General features: G+C 33.8%; 1 protein-coding gene across 4 annotated transcripts in view; it reads right to left on the reverse strand.

Annotated features, from left to right (window-relative positions):
* Positions 1–23,001, reverse strand: part of LOC138696179 (FK506-binding protein 15-like) — a 296,343-nt gene that overhangs the window by 215,176 nt on the left and 58,166 nt on the right. For all 4 annotated transcript variants that reach the window (XM_069820787.1, XM_069820785.1, XM_069820786.1 and 1 more), the window contains 2 exons: positions 15,062–15,190; positions 11,869–12,005 (listed from right to left, as the gene is read on the reverse strand). In XM_069820787.1, the coding sequence (XP_069676888.1) occupies positions 11,869–12,005; positions 15,062–15,190 (266 nt within the window). The remainder of the gene's footprint in view (positions 1–11,868; positions 12,006–15,061; positions 15,191–23,001) is intronic.

Here is a 23,001-nt window from a genome sequence, read left to right on the forward strand (position 1 = left end):
ATCTAACTCTCTGCGACCATTATCTCTAGAGAACATTAAAAGATAAAGTGTACAGGACAAATCTATATATGTTATAAGAACTAAAGAATAACATCCATTGTCCACACATGTGAAGTAACGGTTAGCGTGTCTGGCCACAAAACCAAGTGGCCCGGGTTCGATTCCTAGTCAGGGAAAGTTATCTGGTTGAGGTTTTTTCCAGGGTTTTCCCTCAACCCAATATGAGCAAATGCTGGGAAATTATCAGTGTTGGACCCCGGACTCATTTCACCACCATTATCACCTTCATCTCATTCAGATGCTAAATAACCTAAGATGTTGATAAAGTGTCGTAAAATAACCTACTAAAAAAACATCCATCAATAGATTAATTCAATTTCTCACAGAGAACTAACAGAGTGTTGGGTAATTTTTTACTCAAATGCCAGACTTGTGGAAAATGAAGGTAGACAGTTCCAGCATTTCCCTACAGACATGAATATATTTACCTTTTTAAAAATAAAAATAACTAATATTTTGTTTATCTCTAATTGAGGTTCTGGCTGATATGTATATATACATTATCAGGCAGTACATCTTACTTGATGATATGTGTCAGAGGAAGAACAATTGTTTGTATGCATCTGAAGTCTCAATAGTGAAATATGTAGCTAATCAACGATGTATGAATTGGAGGGGAAAGGAACTGGCCACCCTACCCCATATCTCCTGGCCTAGTTGCCTCATGAATGATGCCTTATTGGTGTTACTTATGAGGTTCAAACCTGTCTTCGGACAGTTGACTAAACAACAATAATATTTTGCTAGTCAATCTAGTGTCAAGAGTTTAACAGCAAAATCTTGTTACCAGCCAGTCAGGAGCACAGTAAAGAATATAAAATGTATTGCATTATATTGTATGGTATAGATCTCACACTAGCATTGTAGTTTCGATAGAGCGCACGCACGAACGCGCACACACACACACACACAGATATATATATATATATATATATATATAATTACTAATGGCGAGTACTTGACTATTCATTATTCACGCATATGAAACCAGTTGTGTAGACAAATTTACTGACGGAGTTGCTGCCCAAAATGTGCCACAGGAGGATGGACTATGCTACATCCATATATTATAAAGGGTATGGGGAAAAAACAGGGAATGTCACTTTTTAGCCATTTTATGTATATTGTACATTATATTGGTGGTAATTGAGACTACAGAACTGTCTAATCACAAAGGGTTAAAAAGTAGATATGCTTATATTAGGTAATGCTAACATTTGGTGCACAAGGAATGTCAAAGTATTATAACTCGATTTTCTCAATAATGCTGTTCTGTAACATTCCCTGTTCTTTCCCCTTACCCTTCATTTATAATACATAACATTATTAATAGATAGTAAGTAGACTATAAAATTTAATTTGGAAGCATAAGCAGTTCATCATTTAGAAGGCATGAATATGGAGAATTTTTTTTTTTAATTCTGCTCTAAACTCTTTCTCTTCATCCATCAGAGCTTTAAGATACTTCAATCCCAGACACCAGGTCGCCATGGTGTCTACTACTTATTTATGCAATGGTCATATAATGAAAGCTATTGAGACATGAGTGCCAGGGTGGAGCTCGCATCGAAAACTGCACGAGTGTCTTAATAGCCATTACATGAGAGTTACATACAACTGTTTTTCTACAATCTGTAGTAAGGTTAGACGAAAATTAATTAATTCATTAAAAATTAAAATTAATGTTTAGATACATACTTCTTTATATTAACAATGTGGAAGTATGAATATGGTTTTAGATAGTAGCAAACAAAACAGTGATGTTTGAGACAGTGAAAAATAAAAGAATGAAAGTGATTCATATTTGCAGTTCCTAGAGGTACGAAAATAAATGAATTAAATGACAGTTTCTTTTTATAAGTTTTAACATGTACGAGAAATCATGTTCCAAAATTGTATTGTTCATAATACGAGGGCTATTCAGAAATCAACTTCCGATTGTCGATTATGGATTGCTAGCTCATTGCAGGAAGATGGCGTTTGTGCAGTAGCCACGAGCACAGACGTAATAATGCTCCCATGCACTCCATAACATGTGAGAAACAGCTGTTGATAATGGACGCGATTATTACTCATCCCACAAGTTGTGAGGTCCATTCGGTTATTCGATTTCTTCACACAGAAGGAGTTAACGTTGCTGAGATTCACAGTCGATTGTGTTTATGGCAACATTATGAGTAATAGTGCTGTAAGAGACTGGTGGAGAAAATTTAAGAATGGGTGTGAAGATGTGCACAATGAGGGAGGTCAAGGACGACATTCAATTGTGACTAATGAACTCGTTCAACAAATTGAACAAACTGTGTGTGAAAGACATCGTTTCACAATTCCTGAACTCTCTGAAAATCTTTCACAAATTTCAAGGACAAGACTCTATGAAATTGTTATGGCAAGGTTAGGCTTCCACAAATTTTGTGCACGATGTGTGCTGAAAAATCTCACTGACCAGCATCAAGCTCAGAGAATGACCTTGGCCTTAAAGTTTCTTCAGCATTATCACAATGATGGTGATCAATTTCTGGATATCATCCAGTCTGCTGTCAAAAAATCTGAAAGTTAGAATTTATAAAACAGTTATATTACCGGTTGTTCTGTATGGTTGTGAAACTTGGACTCTCACTTTGGGAGAGGAACATAGGTTAAGGGTGTTTGAGAATAAGGTGCTTAGAAAAATATTTGGAGCTAAGAGGGATGAAGTTACAGGAGAATGGAGAAAGTTACACAACACAGAACTGCACGCATTCCTGACATAATTAGGAACATTAAATCCAGACGTGTGAGATGGGCAGGGCATGTAGCACGTATGGGGGAATCCAGAAATGCATATAGAGTGTTAGTTGGGAGGCCGGAAGGAAAAAGACCTTTGGGGAGATTGAGAGTAGATGGGAAGATAATATGTTGTTGTTGTTATCTAATGCCAAGCTTTGGCAACGAAGCCATTAGCATTCTTGCTCTCCAATATTTCTCTGTGGTGGACCCATCAGGTAGAACTTCACAGGTTAGGGAAGATAATATTAATAATAATAATTAATAATATTAAAATGGATTTGAGGGAGGTGGGACATGATGATAGAGACTGGATTAATCCTGCTCAGGATAGTGACCAATGGCGGGCTTATGTGAGGGCAGCAATGAACCTCCGGGTTCCTTAAAAGTCAGTAAGTAAGTAAGTGCATGGGACCACACTAACAGCAGATGTTTATTATGAAACACTAAAGAAGCTTCGGAGAGCAATCCAAAACAAATGCTACGGATTGCTCTTCAAGGGTGTCATTCTTCTCCATGACAATGTGAGCCCCCATACTGCTGCTCGCACAAAGGCTTTATTGGACACAAGTACACATGGGAAACTTTCGAACAAACCCCCTACAGTCCAGACTTGGCGCCGAGCAACTACTACTTCTTTTTCAAGATGAAGAACTGGTTAGCCACTCAGTGCTTCAATGACAACAAGGAACTCATGGACGGAGTGAAAACCTGGCTGAGTACACAGGCGGTGTCCTTTTATGAAGGAATACAGAAGCTAGTCCCACACTATGACAAGTGCTTGAATTCATTTGGCGAATGAAAAAATAGTGTCACTATCCAGGAACATTTTTCCAGGCAATAAATAGTTTGTAACATTGTTTGTGTTTTTTTGTAGCCAATCAGAAGTTGATTCCTCAATAGCCCTCGCATGTATATCAATAAAACAGGAAATAAGTAGTTTTGTAGTTGTCTCCATTTTAATTGAGTTTATAACACTTTTGCAGTTTGATTAAAGCATTTAACACCTCGAAATCAATGGTATTTATTAACATAAGAAATCTGTATCGAAATGATAACCTGTATCGAAATTAATCAGTATGGTCGAAGAAAACTGTTTATGTTTATTGTTTAATGTTAGTGAAACAACATGTACAAAAATACAGTCTTAATTCTTCCCTGAAGCAGTAAAATCTCGTGCTCAGGGAGTTATCTAAATACATACTTAACACAAACAAAGATAATTATTTGACACAAAGTGGGTGAAGAAAAAAAATTATAGGAATAAATTAACTTTAAAAATACAATTTCAATTTTAACAATTTAAATCAAACAAATACATACACATATTAAATCAACATATATTCTTTAAAAATTAAATTCTTAACGCTATTTTTTAAATTTCTGATACTAAAATTTTACAAATTTGGGTATTTTTCAATTATTTTATTATATAACCTGGGACCAAAGTGGGTACCATGGCTTAGGGCTGTGCTTGTGAAACACTTTGGTTGCTCTAGTCGTATAAAATCGGATCTTTTAGTTCCATATTTATGATGATACAATTTGAATTTATTACGATTTTTATGTATGAAGTTTAATAAGGCAATATAATAAATCTGTTTAATTTTCAAAACATTAAAATCAGTGAACAAAAGCTCGGATGAGTAATCAATTTGTTTATTAAGGCATATTTTAATTATTCTTTTCTGAATTAGTATTAGTGCAGTGAGATTAGAATTACAAGCATTTCCCCATTCTAAAATTCCATATTGGAGAATGGATTGAAATGAAGCTAAATAAATGAGATATAAAATATTAACTGGTAAATATGACCGAAGTATAACAAAGATATAAATTGTTTTACGTAATCTATTGCATAAATATGTAATATGTTTATTCCATTGTAAGTCTTGGTCGATTGTAATACCTAAATACTTAACTTCTGAGGATTCGGTTAATATGGGACATTCACAACTTTGAGAAGAACAATCAGAATGATGAATTTTGAGCCTAAAAGAAGATTGAGGAGATTTAAGACCATTGGACCTTAGTGAAAACGGAATAACAGTTGTTTTGGATGTGTTTAAGGAAAGAGCGTTTGAATCAAACCATTCTTTAATTACCTGTAATCCATTATTCACATTAATATAAGTGCCTTTTCAAGATATGTCACCAAAAAGAATTACGGTATCATCCCCATATGAATATATAACCCCATTATATCCATGGTATCCATTGGAATACAATTCTTTTATTGAGTGATGTTAATTGAGAGAGCATTTTAGTTATTTCTGCTGTTTGAGATGAAGGTGTGTGTTTAGAGACTATTGATAGAATAGCTGCTTTGGAGTCTGACAATATAACTGCATTCTTAAATTTATTGATGTGGCATAGAAGATTCCTGAGACTTCCACTTATTGCAACGAGTTCTCCATCAAAACTTGTTGTTCCATATCCAAGAGATCTATAAAGTGAGAAGAGACAGCACGTAACACCTGCACAGGCACCTTGTTCTCTGGAGATCAAGGATCCGTCGGTGTATAAATGAGGGTACCTAATATTAATTGTTTCTGTAGTTGTTTCATATTATTACAAAAATTACTACTCCTCCTAGTTCTTATACTAGAAGCAATATCAATGCCAATATTTGAAAAACTCCTGAGCTATTTCAAATTTGTCCGTAATTAATACACTGTACAATTCCGTAATATCATCTTTCACTTTCGGTTCTAAGTTAGTTGCCTCTCTAATTGTCTGCCAAAATTTTTTTGGATCACTTCGATTACTTTCTAGTTTTTCGGAATAATAGCTAATTTTCCTGTATTTTATAACATTTGTTAGAATATTTCGATATTTTTTTAATTTATATTTAAGTTCAGTATTGAATGGTTCTTTATGTATTTTCTTAGCAAGTTTGTCTCTAGTTCCTATACACTTCACGATACCAACTGTGATCCAAGGCTTTATTTTTTTGTATTTACTAGATTGTTTAATAAATTTATTCGTAGTATTTTTACTAATAACATTATTCAAAATTTCATAAAAATTATCAAGACTAATATTACAATTCTCGCACTTAATAACATTATCCCAAGTTTCATTTTTTATGTCAGATAACATATTTTCATAATTTATTTTTTAACACATGTATATAAATGATATTGCACAAAAGTAATGTTATTAATGAAGTTAATGAGACCAAACGTCCAATGATGATCTGTCAGTGCACTACAATAGACTCAGAATCAAAATTGAGAATGTGATACCTGAATTTTTTTTATTGAATTCAACATTATTTAAGACATCAATTTATTTTATGTCACTGCAACTAATACACAATGTTAAGAAAAACGGTCATAGGAAGAAGTTCAAGTGTGTGTTTTAAATTAATATTATTATATTTCTTGTGAATCTCAAGGTAATTGTTACTATATAGCTTGAGAGAGGGAGAGGGAAAGAGAAAGAGAGAGGGAGTGGGAGAGGGGACGGAGAGGGATAGGGGGAGAGGGAGATTACATTGCATATCACTTCATATTTCTCATCTGGTACTAACTCCATTAGAGTCGTATTCATAGAGTTTACGTTACTCCAGACTATCTGCACACTAAGTTAGTCCCAACTAAAGGCAGACTACAGTTATGGTATTCATAGATGCTGGATAATCGTTAGACTATGGATCATGTTACAAAAATGTTACACAATGCTGAAAAATGCTATTGCACATGTGCAGATTTGAAGCTGTCTTTACTTGATTACATGGGTGTCTCTTTGTCTCACGAATTTACTAAAGGTGACGCAAAATTCCACTCAGATGTACAGGCAGCACGTGAGGTTGGTGTTTTTGGTCCTTCATTCGTTCAGTGTTCTGCCCAAGGGCAAGTCTTTCATTGCAAACCCAGTATTCTTCAATCTTTCCTATTTTCTGCCTTCTTCTTTGTTTCCTCATATGATCCATATATCTTAATATCGTCTATCATCTGATATCTTCTTCTACCTCGAACACTTCTCCCATTCACCATTTCTTCTAGTGCATCCTTCAGTAGGCAGTTTCTTCTCAACCAGTGAGCCAACCAATTCCTTTTCCTCTTCCTGATCAGTTTCAGCATCATTTTTTCTCCACGGCTTCATTTCTTATTCTGTCTGTTTCTGCCTCATACAATGTCACATTCCATACAAAGCACTTCACTAGTCTCTTCCTTAGTTCCTTTTCCAGAGGTCCGCAGAAGATGCTCCTTTTTCTATTAACAGCTTTCTTGGCCATTGCTATCCTCCTTCTGACTCCCTGGCAGCAACTTTTGGTCCTTATTGTATATTTAAGTGTATGAAATATTACTTTATGATAAAGGTTTTTATTCAAATATGGCTCCTGCACAGTTTAAAGCAAGTTCATATATTCAAAGAATCCATTTGTTTTAACACTTTGAAATCCGACATTAAATTATTTTTTACTGCTACCAGTATTCCACTGGCTTTAAAAACCGCATGCATTTTGTAGCTTTTTATATTATAATAAATAGGATAAGAAAACAGAACTTGCCAAAGTAATGTTCACCAAACAAGTAGATGTTTTTGGTATAATGGAGGCCAATATATGTAACAACCAGAAGAAATATTTCAGCATAAAAGGATATACAACTACCTCTTACCAAAAGGAAGACAAATAGCTAGTGGTATGCTCATTGGTGTTAGAAATAACCTCACATCAAATTTCAAAATTGTGAAAGAAATGAATGAAATAGATAAGATAGAAATAGCATATCTGGATTTATGGAGATCCAAAGAACACTTTTCAATATATTTTGTTTACAATCCTCCAAATAGCAGTCCTGATTTGAATATTTTTTATATATCACATAAAACTATAATAATGGGGATATAGAGACCAAAATACAGCTGGCAAAGCAATGGAAGATTGGTTAAATACAAATGAATTGGAACTTGTATTCAATAGGGATCAAGAGGCTACTTACATGCATCATACAGGCTCCACATCCAACCCTGATTTACTACTAGTGGCATCAAATATAGCTGAAAGAACACACTTTGAAATATACGAAAGTCTCGGATCTGACCATAGAGTCATAATTGCCAGTATTAAAGACAAGGCAAAACCACCCAAGTCCACTGCAAGAAATCCTGGAATTTTAAAAAAGCTGACTGTTAAAGGATACAAAAGTGAATTGGAAAACAGATTATCAAACGAGATCAAAATCAAATCTAGCTCACCAGACACCATTAATAACGATATATGCAAAATTTTGATTACAACAGCAAAGAAATATGTTCCACGAGGGAAAGTTAGAATGTACAAACCATTTTGGTCAAAAGAGTTACAAAAACTAAAAGTTGAACGAGAACAGGCCAGGCAGGCAGCAGAAACCAACAAGGATAAGGAAAGCTTTCTTGATTGGAAAAATAAAGCTGCAAGATTTAGGAAAGGTATATTAAATGCCAAAAGAAATGCATTTGATAAGTTTGTAGAAAACTTAGATTATAAACAAGATAGTAACAAAGTTTATAAATATATATCTACTGTACAGAAAGAATCTACACATAAACAACCAATAAGATATGGACACAAAAATATAACAGATGATTATAAAATTGCATCAGCTTTTAATACATATTATTCTGCTCCTAAACTCTCAAGACAACATAGAAAGCTACAGAAGTCGATGAAATTAGAAATTAAGAAGAAAATGCAGGTTCAGAATCAAAATGTTACCACTACTGATGAAATTTTCTACCACAACTTCAACCTATTAGAGCTAGAAACTGCCATTAACAAACTTAGTAACAAAAAGCCACAGGCCCAGACAATATCCACCCAGAATTCATCAAACACTTAGGCACTAAAGCAAGAAATGCATTACTTGACTTCTATAACTATGTTTGGAACACCTCCGTACCTGCAAATTGGAAAAAAAGCAATATTATTCCAATATTGAAACCAGGAAAGACAGCAGACAAAATTGAAAGCTATAGACCTATATCACTAACAAGCCACTTAGCTAAAATCATGGAAAGGATGATATCAGAGCGATTAAACTGATTTTTAGAAACAAACAATCTTCTATCAACACAGCAAGCCGGATTTAGGAGAGACCACTCAACAAGAGAACAAATAATCTTACTAAGTCAAGCTATTAAGGATGGATTTAATAAAAAGAAAGATACATTAGCAGTATTCGTCGATTTGAAATCAGCATATGATAATGTGTGGAGATACAATCTGATTACAAAGCTCCAGAAATTAGGCATAAAATCCAATATGTTAAGATGGATATCTGAGTTCATCACCCAAAGATTTTGTTCTACAACTTATGGATCAGCAAGTTCTAAATATAAACAAACTCACTTGGGCTTACCTCAAGGTGCAGTATTAAGCACAACACTATTCAACATATATATTAACGACCTACCACAAGAGCTGGAAAAACATGACACTAAAACAGCACTCTTTGCTGATGATTTGGTTATTTGGACGTCACATAAAACCAACGCAGTAGAGAAACTTCAAAATTCCATCAGTCATCGTTAGTGGCACTTGAAACCTGGTGTTCAAATAATATGATGTCAGTGAACACAGAAAAAAACAAACTTTCAACTCTTCTCATTAAGAAAGAAACCAGTGAAAATAAATCTAAACTATAGAGATGATAAGTTACAAAGAAATGAAAATGCAAAATACCTGGGTATACATTTCGACAATAAGCTCACATGGAGAAATCACATTGAACAGATCAGCACAAAGGCAACAAATCATTTTAAATTACTAAAAAGACTGGCAGGAACGAAATGGGGTAGCTCAAGGAGTACACTCAACACAACCTACAACACATACATAAAGCCTATCTTAACGTACTGTGGTGAAACACTAATAACCTCATCAACCACAAATAAACAGATATTAGAACGCACTCAAAACCAAGCTTTACGTCTCATCACTAGTGCAATCAAAACTACTCCAATTGAAGCCATGCAAATAATCACCTCTAATAAACCAGTTGTAACAGATCTTGAAACAAAAGCCCTTTTAACCTATGAAAAATTAAGAAGGCTTCCAAGTTGGGATAAATGGAGTAAATACAAAGATTCTAAATTTACATTGAGGACTCAAAATGGATACATACAAGAGGTAGAAAAGCTTAAGCAAATTCTAGAAATACCAAGTGAAAAGGAAAACTTGATGTCTCGATATAATCCACTTAATAACTTCAAAGTAGATTGCTGCCTTGATCTTGATGAAGTCTTCAACAAAAAAAGATATAAATCCAGAAATAGCAAAAGCCATTGCCCTACAAACAATTAATAGAAAATATCCACAAAAGGACTGGTTGTATATTTACACTGATGGATCTCTCATGGATCAAAATGAAGGAGCTGGAGCAGGAGCTACTTGCCAATACTTGGCAAGTACACAACAAATTTTGATGGCGAAGTTGAAGTCATTTATACATCACTTCAAAATGTATTTGTTTGGCTAAACCAGTGCAAAAACATAGTCATCCTGTCTGACTCCAAAGCTGCAATCCAGTCCATCAGCTCAACTACATCCCCTAAAATGGAAAAAGTAAAAGAAATTCATTGCATGGTAAAACAAATTCAAATGCTAAATAAAAAAGTGGTCTTCCAATGGATCCTGGCCCACTGTGGACTGAACGGTAACGAGAAAGCAGATATGTTAGCAAAGAAAGGAACTTATATCAACTTAAAAACAAATTTCAAGTTCCTATATGAATCAATAAAGCGAGTCATAAAAAGAATAAGTTACAGTGAACAGGCAAAACATCAAAATTCAAAATGGAAAGAATCATTCAAAGATCCAAAATTAATTCCTGATCTACCTCGAAAATCTGCCGTGGCCATGTTTAGATTGATTACTGGTCATGATTGCCTCAGTAAACACCTCCATTGCATTGGAGTACTGAATTCACCTAAATGCTTACTGTGCACCAGAGAAGAGAACATGGAGATGGAGCACCTGGCTAATTGTGAAACTCTTAGGACATTTGTGGACCTTCCATCAAAATATTGGGAAGCAAGAAGGATGATGACTTCATTGTTAAATCCGCGTGCGCGCGCGCGTGCGCGCACACGCATACGCACACGCACACGCACACGCACACACACACACACACACACACACACACACACACAATAATAAATATACCTGCATAGAATTGAAATATATCAGTCCCCTAACTGCCCATTGTGCAACTCAAACCAAGAAATGGATTCGGAACACCTCAAAATCTGTGCTTCAGTGGCTGACCATGATAATATCTTTGAAAAATATTGGAGTGCAAGAGGTCAAATGACTTTATTGTTAAACGCCTGGCATTAGAAAACAACAACAACATATTATAATAATTTATATTGTCAGATGTGACATTGGTTTCATTGATTAGTAGGATGTCTATATTCGACTACACAATTATCAAGTTTTTGGTTCCTAGAAGAACCGTTTTTTGGGTTTGACAGGATGCCTGTTGTGCCAGTTTTGTTACTCATTTTGCACCACACAGGGGACGTGTACAGCTTAAGATCTGCTGTGGACGCAAGTAACAAAATATGGAAAATATACAAGACATCTGGCACAACAACAAGAACCAAGAAATGAATCAGTGACAACCTTTCGAATAACACCAGCCATGACTGTCTTGCAGCTCTTCTACACAAGATCAAAATATACCAGAGTAACCACTTTGTAATATGTAATCTACTGATTATAGTAATTAACATAGATCACCAACAGGAATGTATGTGCATTGGAATTAAATATACTTAAATTTTATGTGTAACTGAGTACCTACCTGGAAAAACTGAAAAATAATACTGAACTTTATTGGGATGCCAGAAGACAAATGAAGCCATTAGAAATCAACCAACATTCAAAGAATCCCCAGTGGCAAAAAGAACAGAGAGTATCTGTCAAATTAAGCAGTTTATCTCAACAATTCTTTAATGATGTGTCTGTTTATAGGTCACTTGTAACCAGACTCTGTATGTCCATTGGAATTAAATATACTTAAATTTTATGTGTAACTGAGTACCTACCTGGAGTCGATAGCGCTCTCCCCACTGTCTGTGTGGGATGCTGCTCCCTCTTGCACCTTACTTGATGATTTTATTCGCCCTACATCCACTTCGAGCACAGCTCCAGAATCAGAGGGAAGTTTAGACTTCCATGGCACCTGCAATATACAATACACAATATGAAGTGTAACATGGCAACAGAGGATATATAGCTTTTTTCCCTTGTTTTTTTGTAGTGTGACAGAACTAAAAATGTTATCGTAAATTACAAGAATTTCTTCATGTGCTTGATTTTTCCCCCCCTTCATTCTTGTAATCTTTTAGAGAACTGTCCCATAAATCGAAACTCAATGAACTCTGGACACTCAGCAAAAATATACATACATAATGCATCATGAAAGCATTTCTACTCTAGGAAATGGAAATTCAAAGGATGACTAAATTTTACAGCAATGACAGGAATGTATTGACAGGGAGACTTTTGAGTGTTAAAATCCTTTCATACAAAGGAAAATACTGGTAAGTGCAACTTCCGACAGTGACCACCAGACGGTTTTTTCAGGTAGAGAGTGAAATTTTGTTTCTTGCACTAGTGGTGCAATGACTCTCAGTACAGTCACAGCAACATATTTTTTCACCAAGCTTTTAAAACAGAACCATTTTCGCTATTTATACGTAAATTTCATACCCAATTTGAAGATAGTGCTACAAGCGGGATTTGAAAGCATTAGAAGAGAGTAAAATTACACAGGAAAGAAATGTCCAGGGATTATATAAAAAAGCGCAATGAACAGAACAGCATCATAAGTGGGAGTGTAGTAACGAGGTTTTACAGCGGCAGCAGCAGCAGGAGTAGTACTAGTAGTAATAAATTATATTATATTATATCATATCATATTATATTATATCATAACATATCATATCATATTATATATACTATAATATATAATAAATTCTATCTATCTATCCGTCCGTCTGTCCGTCCGTCCATCCATCCATCCATCCATCCATCCATCTATCTATATATCTATCTATGTATTTATTTATTTATTTATTTATTCATTTATTCATTGATTCGTTCGTTCGTTTGTTCGTTCGTTTGTTCATTCATTCATTCAGTCATTCATTCATTCATTCATTCATTCATTCATTCATTCATTCATTCATTCATTCATTTATTTATTTATTTATTTATTTATTTATTTATTTATTCTGGAGGAGTTATGAGATGTTTGGGAAATTCTCTTCACAGTAAAGTTTTCAACACTTTTATTTTATTTCCCCTATAAAATATATTTAGCAATCTGTCACTTGTCTATTTCTATCTGCAACTTTCCATTGCCACATTTTCTGAACGAAGTGCTGTTATTCTATCCTCTCCACAATATTTCAATAGTCTGTCTCGTCCATAATTTTGGGTGTTATGTCATTTCGGATTCAACTACAGTGAAACCGTTCTAAGACACTTAGAAAAAAAAGATCAATAAATTGAACTTGTTATGCAGAAAAACTTCTTAAAAGAGAGAGCACGAAAAACTGGTTGTACTGTACAGAAATTCATCACTAATGCACTGGAAATTATAATTTACTCATTATTATATTATATTATTCATTACAAATACCAATTTATACTATAAATTTTACCTTATTAAAACTGAAGCTGATACATTCCTCGGGGTGAAACAGATGAATCCCATATATGATACAAACTATTCACATTTTTTATCCTATAATGTGCTAATCTAAGCTAATTAAAAATTTGTCCAATGTTACTCGGCACTTTTTCATAGAGGTTGGCTATATAATCGTTTAGTTTCTACTGACTTTTTGTGGTGATGTACTCTGGTACACTCACGACTCCTTCAAGAAAATTGTTGGAATTATCCTAAAACTCCGTGGTCTCTTGACATGTTGGTATTGGTTTTTGGTTACTCATGTCATTTTCTCCTCTTCTTGTTCTTCACTGTGGTTTACCTCCACAGAATCTGTGCTACCTATTCTCATTTCATGGCTATTTCAATAGATTCAAAAATTTAATTCAATTTAATTTAATTATGGTTTATTTAACGACACTCGCAACTGTTGAGGTTATATCAGCGTCGCCGGTGTGCCAGAATTTTAGATTCATAAATACAGAAAGTGTGAACCACGAAAATGAGTCATATTTTTTAATCCAGAAAAGTTTGTTGCATATTGTTTCATTTTCTTACTTCTTAGGCCGAAAATTCTTTCGAATGTAAATGTATTAAAAGGGTACAATATATGTTAATCATATAGAGAAATCTGGTACAAAATTATTCTACTGTCTTATGCAGGTAAACGTCTTCAGTGGTGTCGTCTTAAACAAGTTTCACTGTAATAATATTTAATATACCGATTTCTCTCTCAAAATCTATATCACTTATTTTGATAATTCAATATTATGCATGCTTTTTTTATTTTATTGGGTTATTTTACGACGCTGTATCAACATCTAGGTTATTTAGCGTCTGAATGATATGAAGGTGATAATGCCGGTGAAATGAGTCCGGGGTCCAGCACCGAAAGTTACCTAGCATTTGCTCGTATTGGGTTGAGGGAAAACCCCGGAAAAAACCTCAACCAGGTAACTTGCCCCAACTGGGATTCGAACCCGGGCCACCTGGTTTCGCAGCCAGACGCGCTGACCGTTACTCCACAGGTGTGGACTGCATGCTCTTACATAAACCGCCCATTACACATATACAATTTACTTCATCACTTGAAATACTGATACATAAAATGAGCACACATACAATACAGCAATGTACAGCAGCTGTTGATTTTCTTGAATTCAACTTACCAATATGCCCATAAATGTAAGGCAAAACACACATCACAGTCTAGTACTATCACTTTATGAATTGTTTCTAATTTATCAACAATGATTTTTTAGCATTAAAATTATGAAATGCAGTATGTCTGTTACGTCAAACAAACAACACAAACTTGCATTACTTTTCAGATGAACATATTTTGTAGGCCTAAATAAAACAGATGCTATATCCTAAGATACAAAAATATATATTACTTTCCCACTACAGCAAAGGTTTCTAAACTGTTAAATTGTTCCCTGTGTGAGACACAATTCTTCAAAAGGGGAGCAAGATTTGTAAGAAAGAAACGTTTTAAATTGTCTAATTAATAAATAGTAGTATATTTCAATTATTAGACATCAGTAAAGATTGATACGTACAGCAAGAGCCTGTTCCAAGATAATCATACGTTTGCACCCTTTCGCCATTCCAAACAGTCCCTCTTCCCAACTGTCTTTCTTCAGCTTTACTCGAAGTGGTTTTTCTTCCTTGGTAGTATTCTCAATCTCCTGGAAGAACATAATCAAAAAGCATGATTTAAGTTAACCTTCCACTTCAGTTAGAATTAGAATTAAGTAAGTAAATGTTTTTTTTTATTGCTGTTGCTGCTGCTGCTGCTGTTGTTGTTGTTGTCGTTATTATTGCTAAACTGATCTATTCCAACTTCAACTTTTTTGTCAAAAAAGTGCTACACCATGGGTAATAAGTAATAACTAAAGACTATCCCAAAGCACAAGGTCAGGGCTAAAAATACAAAAAATACACGTGTTCTCAAATTTATACATATAAGCAGTATAAACTTGTGCAGTGCCGTTGCAGAACCACCTGCTTTTAATTGACATATGCCAGGTACAGTGGTCCCCCCCCCCCCCCACAAAAAAAAAAGGTCGAAAGCCTGAGCTGAGGTCATAAGAGAACACGTTTCTAAAAGGGTTATGTCCCAATAGTTTCAACCTAATATGCATTAATAAAGGGCAAAATATTTTCCAACAAAGTTCAACAATGGTTTAAAATATCAATAAATTGCCCATTATAGTAGGTTCGAAATGCCTTCTGCAGTAAACAAATTTACTTAGCGAGAATCTGTAAGATTACAGAGTGGCTCAATCACAACCATGCCTGTATAATATTTTCATCATAAGTTCGAGTCCACATCATAACAGAATTATTTAATTGCATTTTTTAGTATACCTGTATAATATAATTGTATTAATTCAGTGATAATGTTTAATTTACCTTAGTATTAATTTATGTGAAAAGAGCAAACCCCGTTGGGGTCAGATGTATAAATTACAAATAAAAATTCCATATTTATATCAGTTTTAAGCTAGTAAAGGAATTCTGAACCGATTTTTATGAAAAATGGTAGGTCTATGTGTAAGAAGTTACTTCCCACTTTGATTATAGGTTATATGGCATTCAATATACTTTCTTTAAAAGGGGGGATTATAAGGGGGCCTGAAGTAAATAAATCAAAATATCTAGTTATTATTGTTTTTTTAGTATAATAATTACGTAACAAAAGTTGCTTTAAAAATGTATTGTAGTTTTGTGTTTCTTCCAGAACATACTAAAAGAAATTGTTCTTTAAAATTGTACAAGTTTAATTGCATGGTCACAAAACAAACTCTGTATTTGTGTTATCATATGGTGTCATATTTTATCAACAGTAATCTCACTAGAGGTTTTGATTTATCTAGAGAAAATCAAAACTCGAATGAGATTTAATTGACTATTACACGATTAGAAGAAAGTATATAAAGATTAGAAGTAACGAAGTACTCCAATATAATAAAATATTAATTGACTTACGAAAATACAAAACTATCTTCAAATTTGTACCATCTCAACATTACAAATATTACGCTAGTAGATGGCAGTAGTGTGTTATGATTAGCTGTTTTCTTGTTATCAGTTGTTCCAACTATGGAATCTTCATTGAACTCTGTGGACCGTTAGTGGTCAAAAAGGCTTTGTTGATTAAATTTCATTTTTATTAATACAGTTGCATTCCACTTCAATTATCCCGATCCCAGTAATCAATGCCACTTGACAGATGATTTTCAATAAATCTTAGTATTAAACAATCTCTAATACGTGACTATCCATAATATCATATAGCAGAAGCTATAGCATAACCTAAATAATATAAACAAGTGTTAGAAAATTTTTAATTAGGAATGATGAAATAAACAAGAAAAGTTTAAATTAACGATGTTGAAATAAAAAATAAACATTAATAATTTTAAAAGGAACAATTATTGAAAGTACAATTTTCAAATTTGAATGTTTTAGTGGTTGGTGGTTCAGTTGTTATATTGGACATGTGCATAAAAGAAGTGAACTCGTTGATGTACATGGTGTAACCCTCAACTTATTCAAGATTTCCTAATGGTGCTCTTCATTTATTTGTAAATAGGGTTTCAGGGAAGATGCATAGCTATGACCAGTGATCTTTATTAAATTCTTGTTCTTGAATGCCAATGCGAGTCATATTTGAAAGTGCTGTGCATCAACTGGAGTGGTTTGTAATTTTCTGTTTTTTTGACGTCCAGACCAGTGCAGTTTAAAATGTTGGCAAACAAAGAAACAAATGCTAGGGTAGTGATAAAAATAAACAAATGCTAGGGACGCGATAAAATTAAACAAATCCTAGGGACACGATAAAATTGTGCAATAAGCAGCCATGACTGGTTGAAAGACATCCTTTCGTACCATTTTATTGGTCAAAAGTAGTGTGACATAGTAAAAGTGTAATAGTCATCAATAATAGTTCACATGAATATGCTCATGGTCAGTGAGTATGAAATTAATATTAGGGAAGCAATTTGTAGCTAAATTTTCCATGAGTTTTTTATACACTGGAATGAATCAAATATCTTTTTTTCAAGTGATGTCAACCAGAAATCAAGTGTCATTATAAATCCGTCGATTTTATCTCAGGCTGTTATTAAGTTAATATATTGGCCTTGCAGACTACTATTCAAGGTGTTTAAGTGGTCAAAAAATATATCACCAAGGTAAACTAGTCTAAGAAGTCAAAGAGAATTTTATTGGAAATTAGGTTTGCATATTACGATTTCTATTCTTGGAAGTATTGGTACATTAGAAGTTGGTGGTATCCACATATTTTGAGTAAAATTAACGTTGTTTTTTATTTTAGGCAACATAGACAATGTCATTACGATAACTCCTCAGTGATTCGAAAACTAAGCATATATGCACCATAAGATAGGATTAAAACAGATCCTTACATATAGAAAACTTGATATATTATTGATCTTTTAATTACTTCATTACATATTTGTGTGAGGCAAAGTAATGTATACTTAAACTTTGTTTGGTTCACATAAAATTCTAATTTTATACCACATTTTAATTTCTTTTTGTCCACGAAATATAATCGTATTGTAAATTTTTTTCCAACTCAACAATGTAACTTTTATTTAAAGCAACAATAATAGTCACTTTCTACAATTTAATTCTGCTCCCGTCAACAATGGGATTTGCTCTCCACACAGTAACACAGTATTCGTTATTGCACTCCACAGACGACAATGACAATTTACTTGGAATATTGAGAACAACAATGAACTGATAATTTTAACTAATGTTCACAAAGCACTATTTACAAATCAGAACTGTCAGTTCTCAGTTCACAGTTCTTCTAGCTCAGTCACTCGAGTTCACAGTATCTTGAATCCCAGACCTTCAGAGACAATCCGCTGAACTTCGAACTCAGGTCCGCCAACTGCGGTCCACTGCTCTCAAACTCAGGACTTCCGGCTCCACAGTTACGGACACAACTCAAGTCGAACTTCAGTCCCAAAGCTGGCTTCACTGCTACACAAGACTGGCTGGCTTGCTGTCCACTGACTTTAACACTGACTTACTGACTGACTGACGTTCACTTGCGTCTTCTCTTTTATAACCAAACCATAGTTTCTGGAGAGTTCACGATCTCGAATAATCCCGATATCTCCCGTCTCTGCCACGGTTGCTCCCTCTCCTCTCTCCTCTCCGCTATAGCACATGCCCCAGGAAGCATATGCGCGCGCAACCCGCCCAAACACGGCCGACTTAGCCCTTCCTCTGTCGGTCATGAGATCGAATCTCACATGGCCGTCACAGTATTTTACGAGCGTTGTCATAAAGGACGAGTATTTTTCCTTGGTCAAAAATACAAATACAAATGGAGTAAATGTCAGTATTTTACAATGTGGGTCACTGGAGCGGTAAAAAGTAAAAGTAAATCCATGGTGCTAAAGCCCATGAAGGGCCAAGACCGATCAGCCGGCTGCTGGCCTCACGTCCACATGCTGAAGCAAATGTGGACTATCATCCAACCAGAACGGAGGTATCGTGTGGTTAGCATGATGATCCCCCCAGCCATTATAGCTGGTCTGCAAAACCAGATTTTCGTTACTTATCGTAGCTTCACTGGAGTAGTACATTTCCATTTTCTAGATTATTCTAATCATTTTACAAAGCGAAAAGTACGTGAAATGGCGTTCCTATATTCATCACTTGCCCATATTTGTTTCCTATGTTTCTTAAAATAATATTTATGTACCATGTTAATTTTGATTTGCTTCATTTATATAAACAATGCCAATTAGGGCCAACACAAAAAATTATTATCTTTGAACACAATCCACGTTGTATTGTCATTGGTTTTGAGTGATTTATTAAAGACTGTACTCAAGATTAATTTCGAAGTATGTTAAACGAATTATCTTTCGGACTAAAAATGGATGCTCCCTGAACCAAATGATCGTATTTTAATTATTTGAAAACAATAGTAATTAAGAAACATGAAGGAATTATCCTTGCACCAAATGTATGCTTCCTGGACCCAAATGACTGTATTTTTTTATTATTTAAATGCAGTTTCGATTAAGAAACATGTTAAACTATTTATGCTTATACCAAAAACGGATCCTCCCTCAACCAAATGTAGCCAATTTAATTATGTAATTACTTCATAGTTTCATCTGGTATTATATGAGATTGTTTAGACTAAGATACTTATTGTTAACTAGCCGTACCCGTGCGCTCCGCTGCACCCATATAAAGTAATTACATAATTAAAATAGGACATTTGATCCAGGGAATATTCGTGTTTGATAGAAGAATAAATCGTTTAATATGTTACTTAATTTAAATTATATTTAAATAATTAAAATGGAATCATTTTGGTCCAGAGAGCACTCATTTGGTGCAATGACAATTCCTTTAACATGTTTCTTAATTTTTATTACATGCATCCATAGTTCAATGAACATTGACATCATTTACATTTAATGTGTATACTTTATTTTACTTGTTATATGTTTCCATTGAATTATGGTAATAACTTAATTTTAACTCTTGTTTTCTACATATTCAGTAAATGGCGCTTGGCCCACTATGGTTCTGAACCCTTCAAATAACTTAAATAACTTATATTATATTATATTATATTATATTATATTATTATATTACATTACATTACATTATATTATATTATATTATATTATATTATATTATATTATATTATATTATATTATATTAAAAGTGTGTTGATAACAGATGTACCCCGATAAGTAAGTTTTCAATTTGTTATGGGGGCTCTTGAATCTCAGGAGGAACAAATTTTATTTTACAACAGGGCAACATAATCTGCTTGGCTCATCACCCAAATTTTTTGCATTGCATTTAATGCATATTTATTTTATGTATTTTAACTCGATTCAATTGAGCATAGTTAAAATTTGGATTATAAAATAATGAAATGCTAAGCTAACATATTATTACTGCATACTAAATCAATACACTCTCGTTGTTCGTTAATTCTCTGAGGTAAACATTATTTTAAGAAATACAGGAAACGAATACACAGAATAGCCTATCAAGTTTTCTGTGCATAAGAAGCTATTTTAATCTTACCTGTCCTCAATTCACTCAGAAGTTACTGTAATAACATTATAGCATTATGTCCATACAGAGAAACTACACTTTTCAATGGTGAAATAATAATTAATTATACAAATTGGTTAATTTAGCTTCCGATATTGCTTCATACAAACACAGAAACATTTTCTGTAGGCTATGATTCACAGCTTTCGATTGTTGTTGACCAAAGCCCCTTATGGACGAAGTCATTTGTTTATTTCATTACAAGGCCTTAGATGATAGTTATTTTAATTTTAAAACTCATTTATCTCATTAAATATCAGTCCTATCAAACTTTTTCAAAGAATAAAACTTATCGCAAATTATTTTTAAAGAAATTTTTGTTATGTAACATTTTTCATAAAAATCAATAATAAGCGAGATATTTCGATTTATTTAATTCAGGCCCCCTTATAACCGCCCTTTTAAATAATGTATTTTGAATACCATATAGCCTATAATCTAAGTTACAACGAACTTAATTTATATTCCAATTTTCATCGAAATCTGTTCAGCCATTATCGCGTGAAAAGGTAACAAACATACACACAGACAGACATACAAACAAAAATTTCAAAAAAGCGATTTTCGGTTTCAGGGTGGTTAATTATATATGTTAGGACCAATTATTTTTGGAAAATCGAAAATTACCAGAAAAATTTCGGCTACAGATTTATTATTAGTATAGATTTTATTGTTTTTATTTATAACAGTAGGCCATAACTGACCAAGTACACAGAGTGAGTCTCGACTAATGACCCATGCTTCAGGAAGCAGTTCTTAGGGCCAATCTGGGCATAAAATGTCATATGAACATGGGTCTGATTATCGATCATTAAGGAGTTACAGCTGATTGAATCTTATGAGAGTAGCAGTGATCTTGAGCAGAACTGGAAGTTATTCAAGAGTTATTCACTTAAAATACACATAAATATAATTCAAAATATAGTATTAATATAACATAAATATACCTCAATTTGGAAGCAGATTTTCAAATATCCATCCTTCTAATTCAATGCGCTTTACTGTACAGACGTGAATGATGCTTAGTTTTGTACCTCATTATGGCTGTTCCTGATAAGCACAGCTGATAACCACACTTCACGTCACAGTTCAACCCTCCATTTGGTTTACGTTCCCTATGTTTATATTAAAGCAAGTGCAAAGCGTGATTCACAGTATGACATTTGGATTTTTACGAAAACTTTCAAACTAATGATAAGAGGACCCATGTTCATATGACATTTTATGCTGAAAACAGCCTATGGAACTGATTTCTAAAGCATGGGTATTAGTCGTGAATCACTCTGTATAAGGACTTGCACTCAGGGGGGTGTAAGTTGGGGTTTGGAATGGCCCACAAGTTGCAAGTCATGGTAAAGATGTTACTTTGCTAATTATCCAGTATGGAGTGTTCTGCATTATACAGAATTTAAGAATACAAGAATTTAACGATTTTCTAGTGTTATGAAAAATTAAGTGATATATTACATAATTTTTTATATCAACACCAGAAAACCGTTATTATATTAACTATATTCTTAAGTGATACAGAGTGTTAAAAGTGTGTAATAAGTCAAGATGTTATAATACAGAATTGTTAACTATTAAGTAATATATAATCTTTTCAATGATCACATCATGTCTCTACAATGGTGTGTTAGAATTCTAAGGTTATTTTCAATTATATAAGTACATTTTTCCTCCTGTGTATGGTGTGGGAGGATATCAAAGTTTCACCATATTTCATGCATTGATAAATAATGCGTCCCATTTTAAAGGTTCCATATACTAAACTAGACGATAACTCATGATTGTGCCTGGCTCTATCGAGAATTAATGCAAAGAGCTTTCAGATTCCACTATCTGTTAGAGGAGTGGTAGTGCATGTGGGGCTTTGAATTCGACTTGTGCTTCATTCATTTTAATGGATAAGTACAAGTTAGATCTTAATCATTTTGGGTACTATTCTCTGAAAAAGGAAGCATTAACATTAGGTAGACAGCCCTATTGCTTTTTTAGTACTTACTTCAAAATGCCAAAACAAAAGTCTCAGTTATCCCGAAACATTTCTCACTCAAGGCAAAACAAAATTCAGAGATTTAGTAACAGTGAGAAAGAACGGGAGTCATTTATGAAATAACAATGCAATCATTTTGGCGGCTCGACCAAAGAAACTAGCACTGAACGCTCTGAGCGACTTGCCGATAACAGAGTTTAAAATTAACAGATTCGAGAAGAAAAAACAGCACTGAACGTTCTGAGAGAATTAACGAACAAGAGCATATAGAAAGATTAGTCGAGAATTAGTATGCAGTAGTAGTATGTTGCATTCCATTACAATCGAAATATTGATTATGTTCATTTGAAGGATATACAAATAAGT

This window comes from Periplaneta americana, chromosome 3, assembly GCF_040183065.1.
Source record: "Periplaneta americana isolate PAMFEO1 chromosome 3, P.americana_PAMFEO1_priV1, whole genome shotgun sequence".
Taxonomy (NCBI): domain Eukaryota; kingdom Metazoa; phylum Arthropoda; class Insecta; order Blattodea; family Blattidae; genus Periplaneta; species Periplaneta americana.